The sequence below is a fragment of the Saccopteryx bilineata genome, chromosome 1 (assembly GCF_036850765.1).
Source record: "Saccopteryx bilineata isolate mSacBil1 chromosome 1, mSacBil1_pri_phased_curated, whole genome shotgun sequence".
Lineage (NCBI taxonomy): Eukaryota > Metazoa > Chordata > Mammalia > Chiroptera > Emballonuridae > Saccopteryx > Saccopteryx bilineata.
Genome location: NC_089490.1, coordinates 113,558,999 through 113,584,102, shown reverse-complemented (window position 1 = coordinate 113,584,102; position 25,104 = coordinate 113,558,999). Strand labels below are relative to the sequence as shown.

Below are 25,104 nucleotides of genomic sequence, written 5' to 3'. Positions count from 1 at the left end.
ACACAGAGATAATACTGTTATATTGTTGGGGTATTTTTTCCTGGCTTTAAAAATATGTTAAAGATATATTTTCTTTATATGGATACATATGTCATTTTATTATATACAAAAGTGGGGTCATGCTGTGAAAACAATACCTTCAGCTAATATCTGTATGTCTCTACAAAGGAATATTTTTCCTGGTGCTTTGCTTTTCTATAGGAACTTCCCTTTTAGAGGTACGTTGTTTCTACAAGGTAGATATTTGTTGGGACATTGAGACATTCCTGAATGTAAAATTACTTCCTCCTTAGTGGAGCTGCTTCAGTCCAGAGCCACACCCATGTCTACCCTTCACAGCACACCTTATGCATTCACTGATCATAAACCTTGGAGCAAGGCTGAGAATGCTGTGGGGAGGTGACCTCCAGCTAACTGCTGAAGGTGGAAGACGTGGTGCTATTCTGTGCAGCTCTAGTTACATCTGAATCTTGTCCCAGCCTCTCCTTTAGGGCTATTCCATACTTAACGGAAGGAGAGGGTAGAGCCTATTGATCATCATACACGTGAGATGGGAAAGTGAACCTTATTGTTAATTTTGGTGCACATTTCAGAGACACGTATTGAATCGGGTATGGAAGCTTCTCAGTTTTTCATAGTAGTAAATACTGTATAACATAACCAAGTGCATTTCTTAGGCTCAACAATCTTTTCTTTAATTAAATATGAAACAATAGAGTTGGTGCAGTTTAACTGTCTTTTTTGTTCCACACAGTGAAACTTATTTAAAATGTTTATTTTCATTTCCTGTCGAGAAAGTACAGAAAATACTATCTCAGATGCCAGGCTTCTACAGCATAGATTTAATGGGTGTTAACATTGGTCATATTTGCTTCAGATCTCTTTAAAAGACTGTATTTATTGGTGGACAAATCTACTCTAAATGGAATCTTGGGAAAAAGATAAAAAAAAAAAGGCTCTGGGAATGAGGAGCATGCAGGCTGGGCCTCCTCACCCTAGTTCCTGTTTCAGAATCTCGTTGTCAAATGAAATAAAGTCTCCCTACTGACTATAGCACCCTCAGAACTAAAGGAAAGATGCAATCAGGTGGCACCCAAAGCTAGCAGAGGAACAAGGGGGAAAGGGTAGGAACACGGGCTTAGCTAGATGTTAATTGCACCATCTGTGAGTGTGTCAGAAGCCCTGATAGACTCAATAGACTGTTTTTTCCCCATCACATTTAGAGACAAGCTGCTTCCTGAATTGGATGAATTTTAAGGTTATGGTTGCACATTTAAGAAGTGAAAATTGAGGCTTTTTTTTTTCATTCTTTGCTTCTCTCCTGAGTTGTGGGAGTAATTCATGGCAACTCAGAATTTACATCTTGGAGCAAGCTTGCTTGATGATTTGTCTTCGTTGCATTTGGGGTAAAAATAAGTCTCATCAACCAGGGCCTGATTTTCCAAAATCCCATCATTCAGTCACTTATTATCCACTTTGTGAAATTTCTAGGTCTTTTGTTTTTTACCCTTTCCCCTCCTGCTGAGATTCAGTCATTTTGCAGCTTGTTAGGGCATCCACCAGCAGGTGTGGAGAAGCCAAGAGAAAAACTAAAGCATTATTAAGTTTTGCTTTATCATAGGAGCTCTGCAGAAGACTCAGTGGGGGAGAATTTTGAACCCTTTACCTCTAATAAGGTTTGGAGTTATCTGTTGATTTTGGTTATGTATACCCTCCCTGTCTTCCATTAGTGCTGATAATGAAGAGCTGATTTGCAGAAAAACAGGGTGGAAGGGGACTGCAGATGCAGCCAAGAATTGCAGCGAACCATGTCCTAGACATGGTCCTGGAATGTGATGCTGTAAGGAGAGGGAGCCTAAGTCTGTATGAGGTCACTGAATTATCAGATTGGTGTGCAATATTTCTTCTCATTCAGAATAGGTCAGGCACACATTAAAGTAGAAGTTTTCAGTAGGGGCACAACTGTGTGGTGGGATAGAGTCTAGAATCACTTGGGAAGCTTTTTCAAATATACGCAGAGATATTTCCACATGATAACATTTGAAAGGAGGTCAGGGTGTGGACTTTGGAAAAATAATTGAGGTGATCATATAATCTTAAATTCCCCCCTCCATGTAAAAGAGATGGCAGTGGTTTGAGAGAGACTGAGCAAGAATAATGATGATGGTTAATGGGACTCCAAAAAGTGAAAGAAATCAGAATTCTTAAACCCAAAGAAAGGAGAGATCCCAAAGCATTAGACAAATTTTGCCAGACATGTCAAAGGTTATTTGTGGGGTGCTGGCTCTTTCAGTCATTCCCCATACTCCTGTCTGCATGATCTTCCAACGTGCAAACTGGTTAGACTGCACCCCTTGCAGGCCTTTATTAATGCTCCAAGCTTCCTTCTTGACTCCCTCAGCCTCCCTTGTCCTTCTTCTTCCAATTTTAATAAGAACTAGTCGGATCACCACTGACCTTAAAATCCTAAGATGTTGCAGTTAAATAAGAAAGGTCATAAATGCAAGGTATCACACAGAACTCAGAGCTCGACGGAACAATTTCAGCGGTTATATCTACTACATTTCCCATTCCATACCCTTCCACTCTACTCACAATAGTCTCTCGGACTGTCCTCCAGCATTCAATCAGCATTCCTATCACCCTGTTTCAAATTCACATTGTTTCCCTTATCTAGACTATGAGCCCCTTAACTTATCTTTATGCCAAGCATGACTGTTCTTAACAAAAAAAAATTAATTATAAAAACTAATTGAATAACTTATCTTCCCTGTTTGAAAACTTTCTTGGATACGTATTCATAAGAATACAGCAATGATTTTCAAACAGTGTGCTATAAGAATTTTTAAAACATGCAATACCTGACTATTTAGTCAGGGGTACTACCTTTTTCCCCTTAGATTGTCAAATAAAAGAATGACAATGGCCAATACAACAGTAGCCATCCAATGTGAATGAATCAAAATTATACCTATTTTGTCAGATTGGCAAAAAATATATTTTTTGGAGTGCCCCAGAATTCTAGTAATTAGTTTATGTATACCATGAGATAAGAAGGGTTGAAAATAGCTGGGATAGAGCATCATGTTCAAGACATTCACAAATGGTTCCAGTCTCTCTTTTCATGCTTAAAACTTGCCACTGCTTTTCCCCACTCCAGTGAATTTATTCCCTGTTCTCCAGTCTCTCCTGCATCTCTCTTCTCTGCTAATTAAACTACTCATTCTTTTAGACCCAGCTAAAGTAGCACCCCCTAGTGAAGCCCTAAGCTCCTTCCCCACACAGCTTCTTTGTGTCCTCTGTGCTCTTTCTTTCTTATAAGGCTGTTAGAGTACTTAACACAACATATATGTGCAGTGTTCTTCTCCTCAGTAGTGCCCCTTATTGGGTCACTTATTGCTATGTTATATTTCTGAGAGATATGACAGTGGCAGGCCAGTATATGGAAGGACAGGGAGGAAGAAAGGACAGACAGGTGAGTGAAGTGATGCAGATTTCATACCGTGGTTTCCTGTCCTGACTATATATATGGTTATTGGGACACACTCAAAAATATATGTTCTTTTATTTTCTTAATAAATGGTTATTTCATGTCGTTATCTCCTTTTGCTGAGTTGAGTGGGACAAGTTGGAAACCTTAGGGACCCCTTTTCAGCTTTTTACAAAACACCACACTATTTGTATCCTTGATTTTGACATCACTTTAAACCCTCTTCATCCTTTAAGTAGGAGTCATGCATAGGTCTTTTCAAAGGGAAAGAATAAAAGGAAAGGCAGATATATATATTATTTATGCATGGTAGATAATCCTTTCCTTAACTCATGGAAAGGGCTTCTTTGCTTTCCCAACTTCCCCTGGACAAAGAGATGGAGAAATTTCTCAAGTCCTCTCAGAAGAGGGCATTTGTTTTTTTCCCAGGATAATTCCATTTGTCCCTGATACCTCTTTGGGGATTAATATAGAGGGGGAGAGTAGACATGTGGCCAGCAGTTTTAATTTTTAAGATGTATTACTGTTTGTACCCTAAACTGTGAGAAAAAGTTAGCATGGTAGTTTAAAACAAAGAATAGTTTGGAGATCAGATTAGTCACAGTGCCTAATATATAACCGGGCTCAGTGATCTTATGTTGCATAAACCTGGCGTTGTTCTTGTGCGATGCCTCGCCTGGTAAATTTTAATTTTTTATAGACATTATTTAGTTAGTTTGGGAAGATATTCTTCATGTTTGTTCTATACACCTGAATGAGAAGAAGTATGATGTTAATGACAGGTAAAAGAACTGAGTTTTGAAGTAAGTAATTTCAAGGGTTCCCTTGAACTCTCTGTGATTTTTTGTGGCTGGATTATAATTCAGGGAAGTGCCTCTGTGGATCAATAGAAAATGGAGTGCTTTTATTTTTCATTCAAAATTTTGCTATTTATTTTACTTTAAGACCTAACTAATCTCACTACTATTTAAACCGATTGGTGTAAACGATGTTCTCTTTTCCTTAGCTCACCTCTTTCCCTCCCCTCCAACATTCTAAGAGTGACTCTAAGAACAAAAGCTCCTAGACAGAAATAGTTGGTGACCAGTGCTGGCCGCCAGCTCATTTTTCAAAGCAAAATACACTTTTCAGGCCTGGTGAGGATGCAAGGGGCTCACTGTGCCACTCCTAGGCGTGAGGAAAGGCTCACTACCTCTTGACCCTTCAGTGAGGCAAGAGAGTAAGAGAATCACCAGAGAGCAGGTAGAAGGGAGTGTGCCCCATGAATGGTTTTCATATCTGTGTACACAGTAGAAACATCACAGAGCTTTAAAATGTATACTCTTAGGCTCTGTCCCAGGCATACTGAATGCCTGTCTCTGGGGGGGGGGTGGCCCCAGGTACCCTTATTTTTAGCAGGCGCCCCAGGGGAGTGTCAGAGACCTAGCTCAGCCTCTGAGTGTTGTCAACTCTGTAGGGAAGCACAATGTCACCTGAGTGTGGTAAGAAGGCACAAAAATCCTGGCATTATTGATGATTGTTATGTGTGACCCCCAAAAGTTATGTGGGAAGTATTTGCTGGGTGATTTTAAATGTTTCAAGAAACGATCTTTCGAAACATCTAATTTTTCCAGAGATGTATTGACTATATCTACAAACCGGCTTCTGCCCATGTTACAAGGATAGATTCCCCCCATTGGGCAGGCAGACCACTGATGTAGAAACTTTACACGTAACAGTATTTTCATCCATGTATTTCCCCTCCCTGAGCCACCAAAAATTGAAAACAAATTTATTTTTTTCTGTGCAAATTGCTGAAAAAGGTTGGGCTATCAAGCTAATGGCTACAGGGAAATTATTTACCCTCTGCCAGGATTTTTCTCTGTTAGGTCCACTAGGGGCTCTTAATGCCTCATTCCTATCATCCTGAGACACTCCTGGATAAAATCTGAGTTTGACAGGAGCCGCACTTTAGTTGCATTCTCACTTGAACTGGAGCTTTGAGGATGGTTAGCAAAAGAAATGGGAAGAGGAGTTAAACTCACAAAGATAATTCATCTCCTCCAGGAGCTTTTTGTCCATTGCTGAGTTCTTATCTCCTCTTTCCACCAACACCTACTTACTTGGATCTTGGATCTTGACTTATTTTGGCAGTTCCCTGTGCATGTACTGTAGTTTCCATGGAGACATTATCCAGCATGCTGTGTGCTGTTTCATCTTCCCTCCCTCTCTTCCTTTCCCTCCAGTGTGGGCTTGCTCCCTCACATTCCCCATCTCTTACACGCCCACCCTAACCCCCTTTGTAATAGAAAACATCAAACACTACATTTCTTCAAGTTTTTTTGCTCCTCTCGCCAGTCACATTGAATGTGTTTTAATTTCATATAATCAGAGCAACCTGGTAGTAGCTGGAAGAGATGGAAGGAAATTCACTGAAATGCTAAATTCCTCTAAATTGTGCTGGGATGCTCAAGAATTTGAGGGAAGTCAGGCAACTGCTAATCAAATTAACTTCCCTCTGCTTTCACAGGGCTTAAACCTTTGCTAAGGGTCAGAGAGACTTATTAACAACACCTTTCTGATTTCCACCTGGTCTATTTCTTTGTGTCCTGGTGCTACCTACAAAGGAGAAGGTCTGACCTATCTTCAACTCCTAAATTCCCATCTGTGAAATAGCCACTTTGTTCATTGTCCACACTGACCCACAGGCATTTCTGCAGGTATTGCCGTGCTGGGTTATTAAAAGTCGGGGACAAATGAGGAAAACATATTAGTGTGACTCTGATATTTCCCCCTGCTTTCCTGTTCTTACTGTGGTGTGGGGGGTTCTGGGGAGTGGGAGCGGATGAGAAAAGGATTTTATGATATGTGCCTAACCATGTAAATATTGAGAAAAAGTTATCTTCCTCCCCCCTGTAGATATTTTAATTTTTCTCAAAAAATTGAAAAATATTAGAAAACAAATAACAAATTAATTCCCATTTTGCTTTTCTGGTCTGTTTTTAAAAGACATTCTCATGTCAGTGTTATAAGTAAAATGAATTTTATTTTTCTTTGTTTCTAAACTTACAAAGTGAATTTACATGGGTAAGAACATCCAAATATTATTTTTACATATACTCCAGAAGTTCCCAATGTTTTCTTTTTAAACTAAAAATAAAAAAATATTACCAGCAACCTCAGTATCAATAAATTTTATTTCTTTAACAAAAAGTTGCTTTTTTAAAAATTGATTGATCTTAGACAGAGAAGAAAGAAGAGAGACAGGGACAGAGACAAGCATTATTTGCTGTTCTACTCAGTTGTATATTCATGGTTCACTTCCTGAATATGCCTTGACTGAGCATCAAACCCATACCTTGGTGTTTTGAAACAACCAATGGTAGGATTCAGCCGGTTCATACCAGTTTAGCAGAACCGATACCAATTTTTTGTTGTTGGGTTCGGCAAACCTGTTGTTAAAATGACACTTCTAATCAGGGTTCTCTCTAAGGTGGGCACCTGGGCAGTCACCCAATATGTAAATCACAAATTTTCATTCCGTACTCTTTTTTAAAGTTTGTCTGTGCAACAGTGTATTCTAAACACTTACAGTAATTCCTTCCATAAGTGAAAAAAATTTGACAGAACTATGCTTGTAATATTTATTTATTTATTTAATAAAACTCTTTCTTATGACATAATTGAGTTTTGTGTACCTCTTTTATTTTTCTTATTTAAGTATAAAGTGCATAAAATAGTAAACTACCTTTCAGTATATCTTTTTTTATACTTAAAACGGTCAGTAGGGCAGAGAATCGGTTGTTAAATTATTTGAATCCCACCACTGAGGACGACAGTGTAATCAATTGAGCAAACTGGCCAGGGCCATCTTTTTCTTTTTATGAAATAAGATTTGAGTAAGTTGCATGATTCTCACAGGCAGACATGTTTTAATGGATGGTAGAATGAAAAGAACATTCAAAGGAGAGTCATTTTAAAAGGACTCTTGTAAGAATGAAGTCAGTCTAACTTTTTGTTTTATAGAATTAGAAAAAATATTGTAGGTATATCTTCTTTGGAAGTTATTATTTTTAAAAATCAATTATTGGAGTCACTTTCTTCCACCTGCAATTAATACCCAATGCTGATATCAGTACATAATGTCAAGTGCATGTGCGTTGTGCGTGTGTGTGTGTGGGCGCATAAAGGAATGAGAGGAGAGGAAGAGTGACATAGAAGGGGTGGGGGTGGGGGTGGGAAGTGAGAAAGCAAAAGAGAGACTAGTCTTTTGGAAGTTCAAAACAAACCGGTAAGCATTTAGTGAACACTTTCCACCAGCAAGGCGTTAATTTGTGTTCAGTAAAGGACAATAGAAGATCAAGATTTGATTCTTTCCTTCCAGCAGTGTATTGTCTAGTATGGAGGACAAGATACAAGCACATACATATGTTAAGTCGCAGAAAGGTCAGTTCAACAATCAATGAAGTGCTGAATGTAGCCTGGAGGCCAGAAAGGGCAGGAAGAGAGAAGAGGGACAGGAGATGCAGAGAAAGCCTACACTCTGATCCGACTCCACATGCAGAAGCCACATTTGGGTTCCACTCAGCTGAAAGAAAATGGGAAATAAACAGAAAAGTATATGTCATGTTCAGGGGACAGGGAAGAAGCCACTCACCTTCAGCAAGGGTTCACAGAGCACAAGTGAATTCCAAACAGAGATGGACCCAGGGTGTCGAAGACCTTGACTGAGGGCAGATGTTTACTCTAGGAAAATCTTAGAGATTTTTTTGAACAGTAGTTACATAGCCCTAAAATGTTTATATTATATTAAGTTTAAGTACACATGATATTTAGAACGTGGGGAGCAGCTGCAATGGGGTAGGCGGCCCAGGAGAGGCTGCTGAGGTATCTCGGGATGACGGAGTAGAGGCCCGGACTAGGGCGGCAAGTGTGGGAGCAGAAGGGAAGCGACAGGTGCAAAAACTATTTTGTAAAAACAAGAATGTTTGGGAGGACTTATTAGGCATGGGAAACTGAAAAAAATAAGATGCCAAGGTTACCTGGGAGGTTTAAAAACTAAAAGAATAAAGCAAGTTAATATTTGCTGAGTGCCTACTGTGTGCTGGGAACCATTCCAAGTGCTTGGTAAATACTCAGTTGAAAAGGTAATTGGACTGTCATCTATTCATAGGGGAGAGATAAATTGGTTTCCAGCAATGAGAGTTTGTGACAGGAGATGCAAATAGAAGTGTCCAGCATGAGCTGGGAGTGTGGGATGAGTAAGGGGTCAGAACTGCAGGTGTGAAGCTGGGACTCACCCAAGCTGAGGAAGTGTTGGTCTCCTGAGAATGGCTGAAATAAACAGAGGACCTGTACTGAATTTCCTAAAAAAACTCAAGTAAGGGAAAAGTTAATAAAATGCAGCCAGCAAAGAAGGTAATAAAAATAAATTGATGAAGGAGAAGAACCAAGGTAATGTAGCATGATGGGACTTCCAATGAAAGAATTCTCAGGACAAGGGGGTGTCCTGCTGTGTAAACCTATGAAGAGATTGGTGGGGTAAGTACCAAGAATAATCTATGCATGTGATTGTTCTGCCTTCCTTGTGAGGATAATTGAGAATTGATTGTAGCTCCAAAGAAATACTTTAATACTGTATTTCAAGTCCAGAGAGATCTTGGATATTCTGTGCCAAACCAGGTTAAACATTTTTCCAATCTTAACTGAACCAAATAAATATTCTAGCTCTTGTTTGCCTCTAACAAGAACTCCAAGACTCTAGTCCTGGACTTTTATAACTGACTTCTTCCCAAAGCGTGATCTGAGAATTAATTCCTCTGTAAATCCTGTCAAGCTAACTGCTTTGCAGTTTGTCTCCTGTTTTCTTATAAGGCAATTTCATTCCATTTCTTCACTTTTTTGGGTTAGTGCTTGTGAAATATGCCAGATTGGCAGCCCTTAGAGACAGGAGTTCTCTTGTTATTCTGTGAACGTATCTCCTGACCACCAAATGTGCCTCCAGTCTTTCTTAGGTCTGTAGAGAACCTACGTGTTTTACCCTCTTCCTCGTAGACCTCCCTTTTGACATTCTAATATTAGGGATAATTAAAAGAAAAAGATGAACTGCTGGTTGATGGTATAAATAATGAGTTGGAGCCATTCATATCTGGGTTTAGATTTTAGTTCTACCATGTTAGAAGTTTGAGACTTTTTTGTTTTCCTCTCTCCTGACCACTACTTCTCTTGACGACATTATTCCTAATAGAAAGAACATGGATTTTAGAATCACTCAGAATTGAATGGGATCAACTCCCAACCTTGTGCTTTCATTATAATCTGATTTATTGTGTTATAGCATTGCTGTAAGAATTTATAATCATGTAAAACATCTAGAACAGAGATCTGCATGTGCTCTAACACTCATTGTTAGAGTATTTTTTTTTAATTGAGTGACCCAGAGCAGAAATATGACTTCCAAGCAATTTCACTTTTAGACCAGAAAGCTATGAGATTCATTTACTTCTGGAAGACAGAACTCTGAAAAGGGAAAAAGTATCAATCAGTTCATCTGGTATATAATGCTAAACTACAGCTGGCATTTTAACTGCTTTTACTGGTTGCAAAAATGCAGCTCATGAGAGAAGCCAGCTGATTCTTCTTTCCATTCATGTTGTAAGGATCAAATTATAACCAGAGGAGAGATCAGAGCTCTGCCAGAATTTGAAAGCTCTAAGAGCGGTGGCTCATTGCCAGGAGACAAAGCAACCTGCTTGGTCTTGCCTTGTAGACTTTGACCTGAAAGCAGAACATTAAGGTAGAATAATCTAATCAGGAATACCAAACAGAAGGTCAGGGAAGGGATGGGCTTGATGGAGATTTTGGAACCTCCGTGGGGAGGTGACTGGTCTTGCTCGGCTGCTTCTAAGTCTCAGAGGGAGAGTGGCAGTAAGACACTGATTCTCTGAGTGCCCCGAAATGAGGAACTTTCAAGTGAAAATGAACAGAAAAAGAGAGAGAACTGGCCTGCAAAGTATAAAAAGAACCAAAACTTATTCTACTTTGAAACAAAAAACACACCAGGGAAGGGAGAGCTGCTGAAAACTTGGGAGTGTCAGCTCTTAGAATCTCTGTAATGTTGAGATGGCTGATGAAGTGAAAGCTACTGATTTTATTTTTGTTGACTTTGCCTTGATTATTGGTGATCTTGTAAGGTCAGTTTCAGTAGAATGACAGAGGCAAAAGGAGTGAACTCTGGTGAGGAAATAAGGGCATCAGGTGTCAATGACTTTTTTTAAAGTAATTGCAGTAGCAAGAGGTAGAAAAATGGAGTTACTTTTCACAGGTTGAAAAATAAATCTCTTTGTAACCTGCCCTGTTCAACAAAGAGTTAATGGTATAAATGCACGGTGATTTCAGAAGCGTTAAAGATTGTGTTTCCATGGAAACATCAACCTACAGAGAGGGGGGGGGAAGAGAGAGAGAGAGAGAGAGAGAGAGAGAGAGAGCACTAAGATTCCCTGACAAAGAAGGAACAGCAGAGTTCTAGCCCCACACAGTATGGGGGGGGGAGAGATGATGACACGTTTCAGCTTCCCTGGGAAGATGCTGTTGGGGTTCATGGTGCTGTCCTCTTGAGGATGAGGAAAGGGGAAGAGTATGCTTTAAAACACTCTTGCCCTCACCTTGCTTTAAAACCTGACTCAAGGGTCAAGCCTATTTTAGAATAGTGGAAAAGACCAATGGGTCTTTTAGCTAAGTAACTAACTAAAATTAATTCAATAAATAAACAAACACATTTGGTCTTCCCCTGACCTCTGTATTCTGACCTGGTCTAGGAACTGTGCCATAAAGTATTGTGAGTTAGAGCAACATAGCATGGGTGTTGGACCCGCACCTTTGCATTGTGGTCTCCATTTTGGTGTATTCTCCTTGATTATATACATTTCCTCTCACTGTTTTCAGGTGATGATATCCCTTTCACTACTGACTAGGGTACATTTCCAGCATCTTCAAACCCAATCATACTTGTAAGGATGGGTCCTCTCAGTGACCTTCAGCCCCGGAAAGCTGTTCTCCAGACTGTGCTGCAGCCACGTAACTCACTCCTTGTTGCTAACTGACTTTCCTGCCAGTTCACTTTCTCTACTCCCATATTATATTCCACTTTGCAGCTGGGATGCCTCTGTATTTTGTTCCACTGGTCTTTCCTTGGACCCTAGACTCAGGAAATAATTTTATTTTCTATGTGAAAGAGCTTTATCCATGTGGCAGGCATGGTTCATGACTGGGCTTTTTGAAGACAGAGATGTGCTTTTGAAAGAGTCAGCAGCCTCCACCACTCTTTGTTTTGCATCTTTAGCAAATGGGATGCCCATCTCCCCATACAGTATCATCTGCACCAGGCTTCATGGGTCCTCTGTCTATAGGAAGTCTTCCCTTGTCTCTGGAATATCCTTCCTTTTTTGACCCTCTTCCCCTTATATTCAATATAATTTCTTCTAAAAATCTCCTGGCAACCGTTACTGGAAGACTAAAGTATAACCCCGTTTTTCCATGAACGTTGATTCCTCATGACATCTACTCTCAGTCTCTGTAGTTGAAGCCATCTCAATAGTTCATTTGTTCACCTCTTTTGCTACCCTGTTTAAAGCTGTTGGAGGGAGTTGTAAAATTAAATATATGGTAGCTACAGAGGGTCATATGAATGGAGGTATTGCCAGTGTGTCGATTTTGTTGACCGCCTAAGGTATAAAAGAGTAAAGAGGGATTCCAATATAGGAAAGAATAAATTAAAGAAATTGGAGAAAAGTCAAAAGGGAGAGAACCCTCTTTATATTTGTTTCCCTTGATAGCATATTCAGGTCACTTTGGATTCTAGACCCAGGATTTCTTGGATATACAGGGTTGGGCAAAAGAAGGTTTACACTTTTTAATTTAATTTAATTTTATTTTATTAGGTGAAAGGAAGGGAAATAGTGAGGTAAATTCCCGCATGCACCCTGACTGGGATCTACCTGGCAACCCTGTCTGGGGCCAATGCTCACATACTGAGCTATTTTTAGTACCTGAGGCTGATGCACTTGGACCAGCTGAGCTATCTTCAGTGCCTGGGGACACACTTGAACTAATGGAGCCACTGGCTGCAGGAGAGGAAGAAGGAGAGAAGGGGGAGAGTAAGGAGGGGAGAAGCAGATAGTCATTTCTCCTGTGTGCCCTGACCAGGAATCAAACCCAGGACACCCATATGCCAGGCCAGTGCTCTATCCACTGAGCCACCAGCCAGGGTGAAGTTTATAGTTGTGAGTAAGCAAAACACAGAGTTGATTCCTGTTTTATTATTTGTTAATTATTATATTATTTTTCATATGAACAACTATAAATCTCCTTTTGCCACACCCTTGTATGTGCCCAGAGTTTCTTTCAGTAAGTCTGAAAGCTCACAAGAAGAAAGAGGCTTGGTCAAAGTTTAATGTCCTAGAGATATCTTTGCTGGTCATCATTTGGCTGGGTTTAGCTTAGCCCCTGGGTAGTATTGCCAGCTTGTAAGCTAAAATGGGTGTCAGAAAGGCAAGTCTTCACCTTCAAGTATTTAGTAGGCATAAAAAAAAGAAGTATCAGTGTACTCAGTGATCAGCTAACCTTGGAGCTGCTAGGGCTTTGTCTCTGAGTGTGGATAGCCTACCCTGGGCTATATTGCTGCATATTGAGTACCTTATCTATGGAAGAGGAAAGCAATTTTATTCAATGCATTTTTTAAAGAGAGAGATTTTTAACTTGTGTATTGAATGGAAATATGAACTTAAAAGGAAAAAAAAATTCAGCGGCAATAACATTATGCAGAAGAGTGACTTGGCCTTCCCACTGGGGAGTTTCACCTGTCTAACTGCCTCTGAAAGTGGATTTCCCACACCACCGTAATGGGCCTTGACCACAGCAGAGATGACTCAGGGCCACGGGCATAAGGACAAGGAGGCTTCCTTTTTTATTACTGAGTTCTGTGCACAGTTCCCTGAATGAGAAACGGTTTTGGTGTTCAGCACACTTGATTAATTGACATAAAAATGCAGCATCGCTAGTTCTCTAAGGAACACACAAGAGGAGTGTGCTCCCTCCGAAAGAATTTTAAAGAGAATTACATAGTGTTTAAAGCAGGGTTCTAGGAGGTCAGAATCGGGGTCATTTAAGGAGTCATTTATTCCAGACTAAAGTGATGGAGATATGAGCTCATCTTTCACCTTCTTAGGGAAGTGAACTTTATATTGAAGCAGTATGATTAAGTGATTCCTCACTGCAAAATACATACCTTACGGAGGTCACTAATCATAGTAGGAAAAAAAAATGTTCCCAAGCCTTGGAATGTTGTGGGACTGAGAGGACACGTGCTGGTCTGGAGGTTCAGCAGTCCCCCTTATCTGCAGGGGATACATTTCAAGACCTCTAGTGGTTCTAAGTCCTCCATGTACATAGAATCCTTTAATCCTCACAACTAGCCTATGAGATAGGTGTTATTTTTATTCACATTTTTTTTTATGGTGAAGAAACTAAGGCAAAGAGAGGTTAAAAGAACTTGTAAGGTAACACAGCTTCAGAACTGGTGGAGCCAGGCCTTGAGCAGGGGTCATCTGAGTGCAGTGCCATTGCTCTCACTACACTGCCGATACTGTTTGTGTGTGCTGAATACATACTGCGTTTCTTCCCTCTTTGCTTAACTTACTCTGTTTTTCCCTTTTATTTGCTTTCTACCCGCTTCTCACCACTCAGCATTTCGAGGCCTTCTCCAGGCCTCATTCATTTGAATGTAGTATATATATCTCACTAATGAAAACAAACTTTTGGGTTTTATCCCAGATGGTCCTATTGTAAGCTCAGAGGGGAGTTGTTCCCTGGCCACGGCCTGCCACATTGACCCTATTTGGTGAAGGGATACAGATGGGTAGATATGAGGCCATTACAACTGGGGGCAGAGCCACTCAGAATGCTCATTGACTTTAACGACTTTCTGGAGGAAGGTTAATATACCTTCTTATATTCAAGCAGAGAATGTTGGGCAATTCCCCACAATACTTTTCTGTGTTCTTGCATTTTGGATAAAAGTACCGTGATTCGTACCATTCAGTCGTGAACAAAATCCAGATAATAACTCTCAGAAATGTCTTATTGCTGGGCATAGGAGTATGAGAAGACGTTTCTCTTGTAATAAAGAGTGCACTGGCACGTCACCGTATGCCCCTCAAGTGGCAGCAGTTCACCTAGACTGCTAAGGGACCAAAGTACAATCTCACCACCAGCAGGAGAGAAGAAGTGTATTAAATTTATATATCAGTCTCCAAGATATTTTAATCTCATTAATTTAACGCTATGCATTTAGAATTTAAATAGCTAAGATATGGACTAACCTGAACTTGAACCTTTTATGATTTGCAAAGAATTATTTTATGCCAAAATAAATTAATGGTATAAATACCATTTCAGAGAGAAATTTTAATCCACTGGAAGACAAACTATGTTTAACCTGCCTCAAGTAATTATAAATTAATATTACAATTTGCTCTTTAAGTTAGTTTTTTCTGATGTTCTCTGCTAGGTATCATTTTGCAGAAATAAGAGAAAAAGGCTGCATTCGACTGCTTAAGAAATGGTTATTTTGAATTATTTTGTTCAACAGCATGATTTAATATTATTACGTATGACAGTATATGTCAAAGGAAACCTTTAAAACTTCTCTGAATGCCTTTTACTTAAGAAGACTTGTTGGTAACAATAATTCATGTGCCTTGAAAACATTGTCATATAACTTAGGAACTCAGGGATTTAGGATGTGAACAGCAGTGGTCTGACTACAGAATCCTTGCTCTTCAGTACAATGTACACTAATGGCTGCTGCTGCTGCTAGTGACGGTGTGTGTGTGTGTGTGTGTGATACATACTGCATTTCTTTCCTCTTCCAGTAACTTACTGTTTTTTTGTTTCTCCTTATTTTCTTTCTACTAGCATTTTGGGGCATTGCCTTTGTAAGTCATTTGAGTATAGGATGTCTTACTAATGAGTTATTTCTTCTGGATTTGATCCAAAGGAGCCCATATGAACTATGGCTCTATGCATAAGCCCATAGAACTGTTCCCTGTGTGTGGCCTGCCACATTGACTACATTACACAGGGTTGGTCATGTGGGGTTCATTTTAATAATTACGAATTTTTAAGTTGGGGAAAAGTCAGAAATTTCTATTCAGTCTACCAAACTGCAATATGAAATGTCTAATTTTTAAATATCTTTATTTCCTCCAGTATTGGTCTCTAATTAGGGAGCTTTTAAATGATGTAAAGTCCACTATTTCTAATTCTGTAAGAAATTGTTTCTATTCTTTCAAAAAAATGTGTACACAAAGATAGTAATAACTAAAAGGAGTCCAGAGAAAGACTTTTTGAAAGATTTGTGGTTTCACCATTCAGATGATGGAGTTTAATAATGTAATAGCTGTGGAATTAATCAGATGAAATGTAGAGACAGAGAGTATGTCAGAGGAGCATCTCTTAACTTCCCTCGCCAGGCAAGTTAGAGGTATTTTAAAGATGAGGGATCTGAGGGCTTGAAAAGGTACGTGACACACCAAAGACTCATACAGCGTTGTCAGTTGTCAGAGCTAGAAAATGATAAACAAGGGTCAAGAATTCAGGTCTCCTGCCCGGAACTATGTTCCTTTATTACTTTGCTTTTAATAACTGGAGAGTGGGAACTGAGAGCTGTGAAAAATTTCACCATTTTTTAGACATGGTAGTGAGTGGACAGAATGGTGCAATGGGGGGTGAGGACTTCTGGATCCTATGTCCAGCAAAACCACAAACCCTTCTGGACATCTTCTGCTTTACTGGATGAGATAAATGACTTCTCTTATTAGCACATTAACAGCCATTAACAGAAACAATCTAGTGCCTTCTAAAAATATGGAGGGCAAAATGAGAATTGTTGGTGCCAGGGCTCCTGGTTTACTGGGGAGATTCTGGCAGAGCTCTTTGGGATGCCTGCCACACAGGGCATAGTGCTAAATCATTGCTTTAGGTATCAACATGGTGCAGCGAATGAGCTCTGAGTGTCATGGTCAAAGTCAAAGAGGCGCAAGGGCTTTTTACATCAGCTTGACCCCATTAAACCCACTGGAGTATGACTTTGGCCATATAAAGAAAATATGTTGGCTCTGAGCCCATCAAGGTTCTGAGGCTCTTAACAAGCAGAAGTCAAGCAGGAAATGAGATGGATTTTATTTTAGCAAATATATTAGGGCTCTGCACAGCCAGGGCATATGTGACATGTGAATGCTAAAATGCAAAATTGATTTCACTTCACTTAGCAATGTAGCAAAAAGAAGCTTAAACTAAAAATCAGAAGACTTGAACTCCAGTCCTGAATAAGCAGGTTAAGTTCACCTTGGAAAAGTTGGATAGCATCTTCGGACCTATTTTTTCCTTTCTAAAGTAAGAATTCTCAGCGGGTAGTTTCTAAGTTTTTTAGTTCTAGCAAACTGAGATTTGTGTAACATTAGAACTTTATGAGACAGGCCTTTGGGTTCCTTGTGGGTCAAACAACATCCTAGAGACAAATCAAGCCACACTTTTTCTACAACAAAACTTGATGAGGCTTCTAGGGGATTAGAGTCTTATGGGCAGAGCTTCTGGATTTGGCTGCCCCTTGAGCTAGGCTGTCTGACTGCATGCTTGAGGATAACATAGTTAAAGAAAACAAAATAGCTGTGACATCTCTTAATCTCATAGTTTAATCCTTTACTGAGGATTTACACGTGGAGGCTTTAAGGTTTTAATTAATATTCAATATTGACCAAGTGCAGTCCAATCCAAAGGTAGTTGGGTAATTTCATGTCTATGGAAAGTTAAATTGATTTATATCACCACTTGACCTGGTTTATCCTTTACTGTGGAATGCAGTCTCTATTCTTCCATTGTGTTCCATTGATAATTGAGTCTTCTTAAATGTAATCATCCACACTTTCCCTGAGGTCCAAAATCCGGCCAGTACTCAAATTATGCTACTATATTTTTTTATGAATATTTATATTGTATAACCTTGTATTTATATCATAGTTTATTTTGTTCACTATTTCATGTGATCACAACAGCCTTGTCTGTTACACTTGAGGAAAAAACAGTGTTTCTATTTTAAAGAGGAAAAACTGTAGTTTAGCTGCCATGGTCACATGTCTAGAAGTGACCACACTCCCAATTATCTTTTTCACACTTTTCATGACCAATGAATGGATGGTTTGTTCTGCTATTCAAAAGGCATCCCTGCCCAAGGCAGGCAGATATCTGTAAGCTCCTCACTAATAGCTAAACATTGGCATGTCAGAGAGAGTTACTAAGAAAAAAACAATGTGAATGATATCTAAAGAGCGCTAAAGTATATTAATGACTAAAGTATACTTTGGAGAAGAATATTTTTTGATATTGTCATAAAAATTTTTAGTATTTTTGATGTGTCAAATATGTGAGAACCACCTAGGTAAAATAAAATAAACCTGTAAGGCTGGAAGAGGGTGAACATCCCAGAAAGAGAAAAATTAGTAAGGACAGTCAGATGGGTCTGCAGCAGAAACAACTGGAGAAATTTAACCATAGAGCAATTTCATTGCACATGAGTGTGGTCTCTTTTCTCGGGGTTTAAATTTCTCAACTTACACACTGAATTCAATGCTGTCCCTGTCAAAGAAATCATCCTGAGAGGGTATAGACTTGTTCTATTCATGCTACCTATTACTTAAATTATTTTTGGAACTTCACTTTATAATTGCCATCTGAAATGGACACTTTCTTTTAAATATTCTTAATGATGTTTAAGATAAAGTCAGAATTATTCACAGTTATGAAGTTAATTTCTCTCCCTCACTCTTTTCTTTCCTCCTTCCCTCTCTCCCCCCATTATCCTTTCCTTTCTCCTTCTCTTCTCCTTTTCCCTTCCTCCTTCTCTTCCTCCTTCCCTCCCTTCCTTCTCCCTCTTCTCCCTTTCTTACTTCTATTTTTTATTTTTTTTAATTTATTTATTCATTTTAGAGAGGGAGGAAGAGAGAGAGAAAGAGAGGGAGAGAAGGGAAGAGGTGCAAGAAGCATCAACTCCCATGTGCCTTGACCAGGCAAGCCAGGGTTTCAAACCAGCGACCTCAGCATTTCCAGGTCAATGCTTTATCCACTGTGCCACCACAGGTCAGGTGTCTTGCTTTCTTCTAAAAAGGAGATGAGATTAAATTTTTTCTGTGTCTTATAAACCTTCTCTGCAGACTTCTAGAAATTACTCTAAGCAATGCAATATTGTAGTAACAATATATTTTCCAACTTAATTGTGTTGGGTACTCAAATTCTGTTTTGTTTGTTTGAAATATTTTGTTTTATATTTTTGTTATTATATTCTCTGATATGAAGGAGATAAAGCTTTGGCTGGAGTGTTGAAGTTGTTGAAAACTATAGGAGACATGGCTATAACCTTCTAACGCGTGATGGGCTTGATCAAGCATCCCTGAGTGAGAGGGGAGGAGCAGTACAGGGTATGGAGAGGATGTGTGCTCTGTGGAGTACTGGATTGAATTAGGGAGGCTACACTTTTAACAACTGGAAATATCCCGAGAGAGCAGCCAAGGGAATAATGAGAGGGAGCTTGAAGCCATAACATTTGATAATTATGTGAAGGAATTGAGGATATTAAACCCCACCTGGCACATGAGAATCAGGGTGGTGTGCTAAGGAGGATATGGGACTAGGAATGTGGCTTAAATATTATTTCTGTTCAGTGGAACGTTGGACAAATAATTTGACCTCTCTGTACTCCAGTTTCCTTATCTATCAAGTTAAAATTATACAACCTAAATGAGGTTAAGATTTCTTCAAGAATGAAAAGTTATTTTATAGGGATACAGTGTTTTCAAATACTTCAAAAGCTCTCATATGAAAGAAGAATTAGACCAAGATTGGATAATATCTAAGGAGGAGACCGGGAACAAGGGCTTGCAGAGTAGCAGTGAGATGGCTATTTTGAAAGTAGAGGGTAAAGTGATAAGTTCCCCATCAGTGGGAGTATTCAGGAAGAACTTAGAGGCTCAACTTTATGATGCTGTAGACAGGAAATATAAACTGCAAGAAGTAGTGAGCTAAGTGATGATGTAGGTTTCTCTAAATTCTGAGATTCTAGGAATCTCTACTCTGAGATCTTCAGAGTTCTTCATAGTTGCATTTGTAAAGTGACACAAGACCAGAGAATGAGAGGCTTAAAAATTCCAGGCAACCCTATAAGTAAGAAATGGTCCGTGAGAGTTTGGTTTATGATGCCTAGTCATCTTTATCCTTGCCTCAAGGATGTGTATCTTAGCAACCTTGTTGCTTAACCTAATGTTATCTGGAAGAATCAAAGAGAAGTCTCACAGTTTTCTCTGAATAAGAAGACTTAAAAAGAAACAATTAAGCTGCCATCTGTTGCTTTCTTCTTCTCCCCTCCTATGTAGTCTTAGGAAATCATTGCTGATCACATCTCCGAAGTTCTTTAGAACCTTCACAGCAATGACAAGATATCCCTTTTGTTTCTTAGCAGAGGCATATCTCAAGGTTCCAGAGTAGCGTGTTTTGGAGACAGAGAGCTAATCATTTTTGATTCCTTGGGCCATTGTGGTAAAGAGACATTAATTACCATCAGCACAGTTGCACTAATTCGGTTGTAATGAGCACGCCTGTGGGAATTCCCAATGAGGAAATCTTTATCAGAATAGAGCGTCCAACTGGGTAGATGGGGTGAGTGGGTGGTGGTGCAGGTGTTGTGGAGGAAGATAATTTTATTGGTCTAATTCTAGTTATGTCCAGAGTTTCTGCTAATTTATTAACCTGTACCTAGACCTCTCTATGAAATGCCTCTCCCTCATTTCCCCTCAGCCTCCTGTATTTTCTATTCAGTATTCACAGTACAATAACCCTGGTTCCCAGAATGCCTCTTGTGGAACCAGATCCCTGATGGCTGGACTCGTCTCACAACTCTGAGAAGTGTGAGCCGGGCAGGACTGTAGCAAGAGTTCAAAAGTCTGTGCATCTCTCAGAGGAGGAGACACCCTCGCTCCTTTCTTAGCAGAAAGTTGTCTTGGTCCACTCCCACTTTCCTCTCTTGTTTCTACCACATCTGCCTTTTAATTCACTGCTTTTTTAAAATAAAAAATGTTAAGATAATGAGGGTTTACTATACACCAGTCCCCATGGCAAATGATCTCACATTATGCCTTATAAACCTAATAAAATAGTTTCTTTATTACCCTGTTTTATAGATAGGAGAAAAAGAGTGATATTCAAAAGGCTAAGTAATTTGCTCAAAGTCACAGCTATAGACTAAACTCAAAATCGGTGTCCTTATTTTAAATTATATTATCTTCTCATATTATTCCTATTATGTGAAAACTTGACTCACTTGCATAATCAAATGGGACTCAAGGGGTATCAAGTTTCACATGATATTTGAACATCTATCTACATGTCTCTCTCCATCCGCCTTTCTATCTTCCTAGCTATCTTATTCTTAAAATACCTCCTTCATACTTTTAATCTTTCTTTTATTTTATCTTCACAGGTATCTGATCAATGTCACTTTTGAAGGGAGAAATCTGTCCTTCAGTGAAGACGGCTACCAGATGCACCCGAAACTGGTGATAATACTTCTGAACAAGGAGAGGAAGTGGGAAAGGGTAGGCTATGTCTTTGGCAATTCTCGAGCACGCAAGAGGGTTTGAGATGGAAAACTTTGCAAGACATTAAATGAAAACAATCCCTTGGTATTGGTCTCTGAGGCAGGGAGCAAGAAATCAATGCTTTGAGAACGCAAAAGAAGCCATTTCTCAAACTAGTATCCTCATTTTCTTGCTATGTTGGTTAATCAAGCAATCATTTTCTTTATGTATTGCCATTTTTATTGGTTATGGTGCTGTCTGGATCATGATTTTGTTTTAATGGGAGATTATGCATGTACAATATGACACAATTTGGTAAAGAAACCGTATCAGTGTTACAATTTAAAAGTCTTGTCCTACGTACTAGACTGGGAAGCCTAATTTCCGAGCAGGCGGGTGTGGGTTCACAATGATCGGAGGCCAGCCATGCAAGGCTCTTCTCAAGACCTCTCCCACTGCCAGCGCTCGCAGTGTCTGAAATTCCACCATCAGAAATCAGTTCCTGTAAGTGCCAGACTGCCCGGGTTTAATTCCCAGTTTCTCTACTCACTAACTTGTCTACTTAGGATCTTGTACAGACCTTTTAACTACTTGTGTCTTCACTTCCTCATCTGGAAAATGGGAATAATAGACAAAGTTGTTATGAAGATTAAATATATTATTACATGTAAAAGACTTAAAAAGGTGCCTGGCATCTAGTAGGCACTCCATAGGTATTATCTTTTATTATCATGCCTGGTTCCTAGTTCAATTCAAATGGTCCTGAGGGTAATATCATCACTGGTATTTCTGAGAGTGTGTTCGGCAGGGTCCTGGTCCCTTGGGATGCTTTGCTGAGACATGGTTCTGCAGATAAATAAGGCTGGGAGATGCTACCTATTCTTTCTCATTCTGAGAGTATCTCGGAGCATATTAGCATTTCCAAGTTCACAGGTATCTTAGAGCAGAGAAACATATTTCATCTTATTTAATTTGGCATTTCCCAAAATTATCTTAACACAACACCCTTTTGTTCCTGAAATTCATATTCTGTGAAACACGTTAGGAAACACTGACGTAAGGCAATTTCTACAGACTGCATGGACCAGTTGACTGAGAACAGGCTTTAAGATGTCAGCCTACCTAGAATGGAAACCAAGCTATATATTTCCAGAGAAAGTGGCCAGAAAAAGGGGCTGGAGATAAACTTGAAATCCAGAGTCTTGTCACAGACAGCCCTGAACTGGTAGCGTGGGACTGCTCAGCCGTGACACCCGGCGTATGTGCTCAGGCCGTGAAACCGAGGACCCTTTCGTCAGCTTGAAAGGCCTCCCTCTGTCCTTTTGTTCCTCATTTCAGGGCATGGAGATAAAGCTTGCAGTCTGCCTGATGTTTTTGATTAAAGTTGCCCTCCTTCCTCTGAGTTATCATTTGTTCAGAAACATTCACCAGGCTCCTGCTCTTTATCCCAGTCAGGTTGCTCTCCACGGCTGCTGTAAAGACAAAATAATTTAAGGAGTGTGCTGGGACCCTCGGGTATAGCAGGCACTTGTGCATATCTCCGGAAGAGGAGTTATTAATAACGGTGGCTTTGTGTATGGAGCAGAAGACGTCCAGCTGGGGTAGTTGTTGTGTGGTAGACTCAACGATTATTGTCTCAAGTGTGAGGCGTGTCAAACTGTCCTTTCTTAAAGAGACACCACTTCCTGGCACTTGTGCTGCCTTTTCTTCCTTAGGCTGGCATCTGAGGCCTGTGGTCCACACTCCTTTCCAAAACTAGGTCTTTCTCCCTGGAATTTGTACCCCCTCCCTCCTTATCAATTCTGTCTTTATTCTAGCTCTTGAATTTTTGGCTTTCTTTATATATGATCCAGGAACAATGTGATGTGCCTCCCTTCCCTTGATGCCCACCTTTGTCTATTCAGATCAGTCCTAAACATGGCTGTAGAATAGGATTCCTAAGGTTCTATTCTGATTATGTCTTTTTTCTGCCTGAAAACCACTCAAAGCTTCTGTAGGTTATGGACTGGGTCCAAACTTTATTCTTGCATTCAAGGCTCTGGTCTACCTTCCCTGTCCTACTTTTCTGTGTTTTGCATCTCACCACTAAGCTGTATTGGACTCCTCTCGGTTCTGAGAGTGGGCCCCTGTACCTATAGCATGTCATGATGTATCCTTTTCCTGGGATGAATTGTGCAACTATACAAATCATAATCATCCTTTGAAACGCAGTTAAATGCTGCCATCTCCTTCCCTGACCTTTGACCGAAATTTCATCTCTCACTCCCTTCTCTCTAGTCTGCTGTAGCTTTTGTTCCTGCCCCTGCTGCCGCACTGGCCACATCTGCCTGTGTTAGAGCTGTGTCTATGCATGCTTCTGGAGAGCAGAGGCGAGGTCTTCTACTGTGTGCCCTCACTGCAGCCTGGGAGAGTGTGTGGCATAGAGCAGTTCAATCAATACGTGTTGAATAAATGAGAACCATTACATAATACAAGAGTCAAAAATGCATCATTAAGAATCCAAGTTTATGCTATTGCCCTTGGTATAGTAGCTGTTTGTATGTTTTTGGCGGGGGTAATAAGATCTTTATGTAGGATGAGTTTTCATAGCTCACACTTGAAATATACTAACAGAAACTTATAAAGCAATTTTGTGGTTAATCTTTCTGTGAAGCATTTAACTAGAATGCTTCATACTGATTTGATTAGATCAGGGGACACTGCTGAAGAGAGATCTTTAGTATGCACTGAGTTCACAGAGCCACGCAGCTTCCAAACTTGGAAGCCCTTGTTAGGGCTCACTTGTGGGCAAGAAGGGGTGGCAGGGGCCAGGCCCAGCTTCAGGGCATGTCTGTGATGTGGTGAGATTGCACAATGGGAAGTTGTACCTTTTCTTCCACAGTCACTCTGGCCCCCAGCACCCTTCTGCATTCTCAGGATTCCTAATACCACTCCTAATACCCCCTTGTAGTCCAGGGAAAATTTGGTGTCTGTGGACTTCAGAGAGGCAGGCACCAGGGTAGGATTCCACAGTGAGGAAATGGACTCTGGGAAGATAAACAGGGAAGGACTCTAGGTTTGTGGAACCAACATGGGCTTAGAGATTGGACTCTTAGTCATACTCCTAACAAACTGTGTGACCTACCTATTCTTTTTACTCTTCTAGAACTTTCTTTCCTTAAGTCTAAAATCACGGTATGATATGAAGGAGAATTGTAAGGTTTTTTCCAGCACTGACTTCTGGGATTATAAATTCATATTGTAAATATGTAGACACTTGGAATGAAAGTCTGGTGAAAGCTGGAGCACACAAAAGAACTAGGAGTTTGGTTTCAAAAACAGTAGTGGCCCTGGTTGGTTGGCTCAGTGGTAGAGTGTTGGCCAGCATGTGGATGTCCCAGGTTTGATTCCTGGTCAGGGCACACAAGAGAAGCACCCGTCTGCTTCTCCACCCCTCCCCCTCTCCCTTTTCTCTCTTTCTCTCTGTCTCTCTCTCCCCCTACTGCAGCCATGTCTCAATTGGAGCGAGTTGGCCCCAGGTGCTGAGGATGGCTCCATGGCCTCTGCCTCAGGGGCTAATAAGAGCTCGGTTGCTGAGCAACAGAACAATGCCCCAGATGGGCAGAGCATTGCCCCCTAGTGGGCTTGTTGGGTGGATCCCAGTTGGGGCACATGTAGGAGTCAGTCTCTCTGCCTCCCCTCCTCTCACTGAATAAAAAACAAACAAACAAACACAGTAGGTCCCAGGGCATATTTGTCATTCTTGCCATTTCAATAAATATCACGAGAAGACATTCCCTGATTACCCAAGATAAAGTAACCACCAGAGTCACTCTATCACAACAGTTTAATTTTCTTCAATATACTTATTATCTGATGTTTTGCTTATTTGCCTGCTTATTTGTTTATTGCTTGTCTCTTCACACCAGGATGTACACTCCAGGGGAACAAGGACCTTGTTCTTTCTCCTTATAA

At 40.1% G+C, this 25,104-nt stretch overlaps 1 protein-coding gene across 1 annotated transcript in view; it reads left to right on the top strand.

The window, feature by feature from the left end:
• Positions 1 to 25,104, top strand: part of GRIN2B (glutamate ionotropic receptor NMDA type subunit 2B) — a 481,700-nt gene that overhangs the window by 341,612 nt on the left and 114,984 nt on the right. Inside the window, exon 6 of the mRNA XM_066264523.1 lies at positions 21,054 to 21,168. Within this exon, the coding sequence (XP_066120620.1) occupies positions 21,054 to 21,168 (115 nt within the window). The remainder of the gene's footprint in view (positions 1 to 21,053; positions 21,169 to 25,104) is intronic.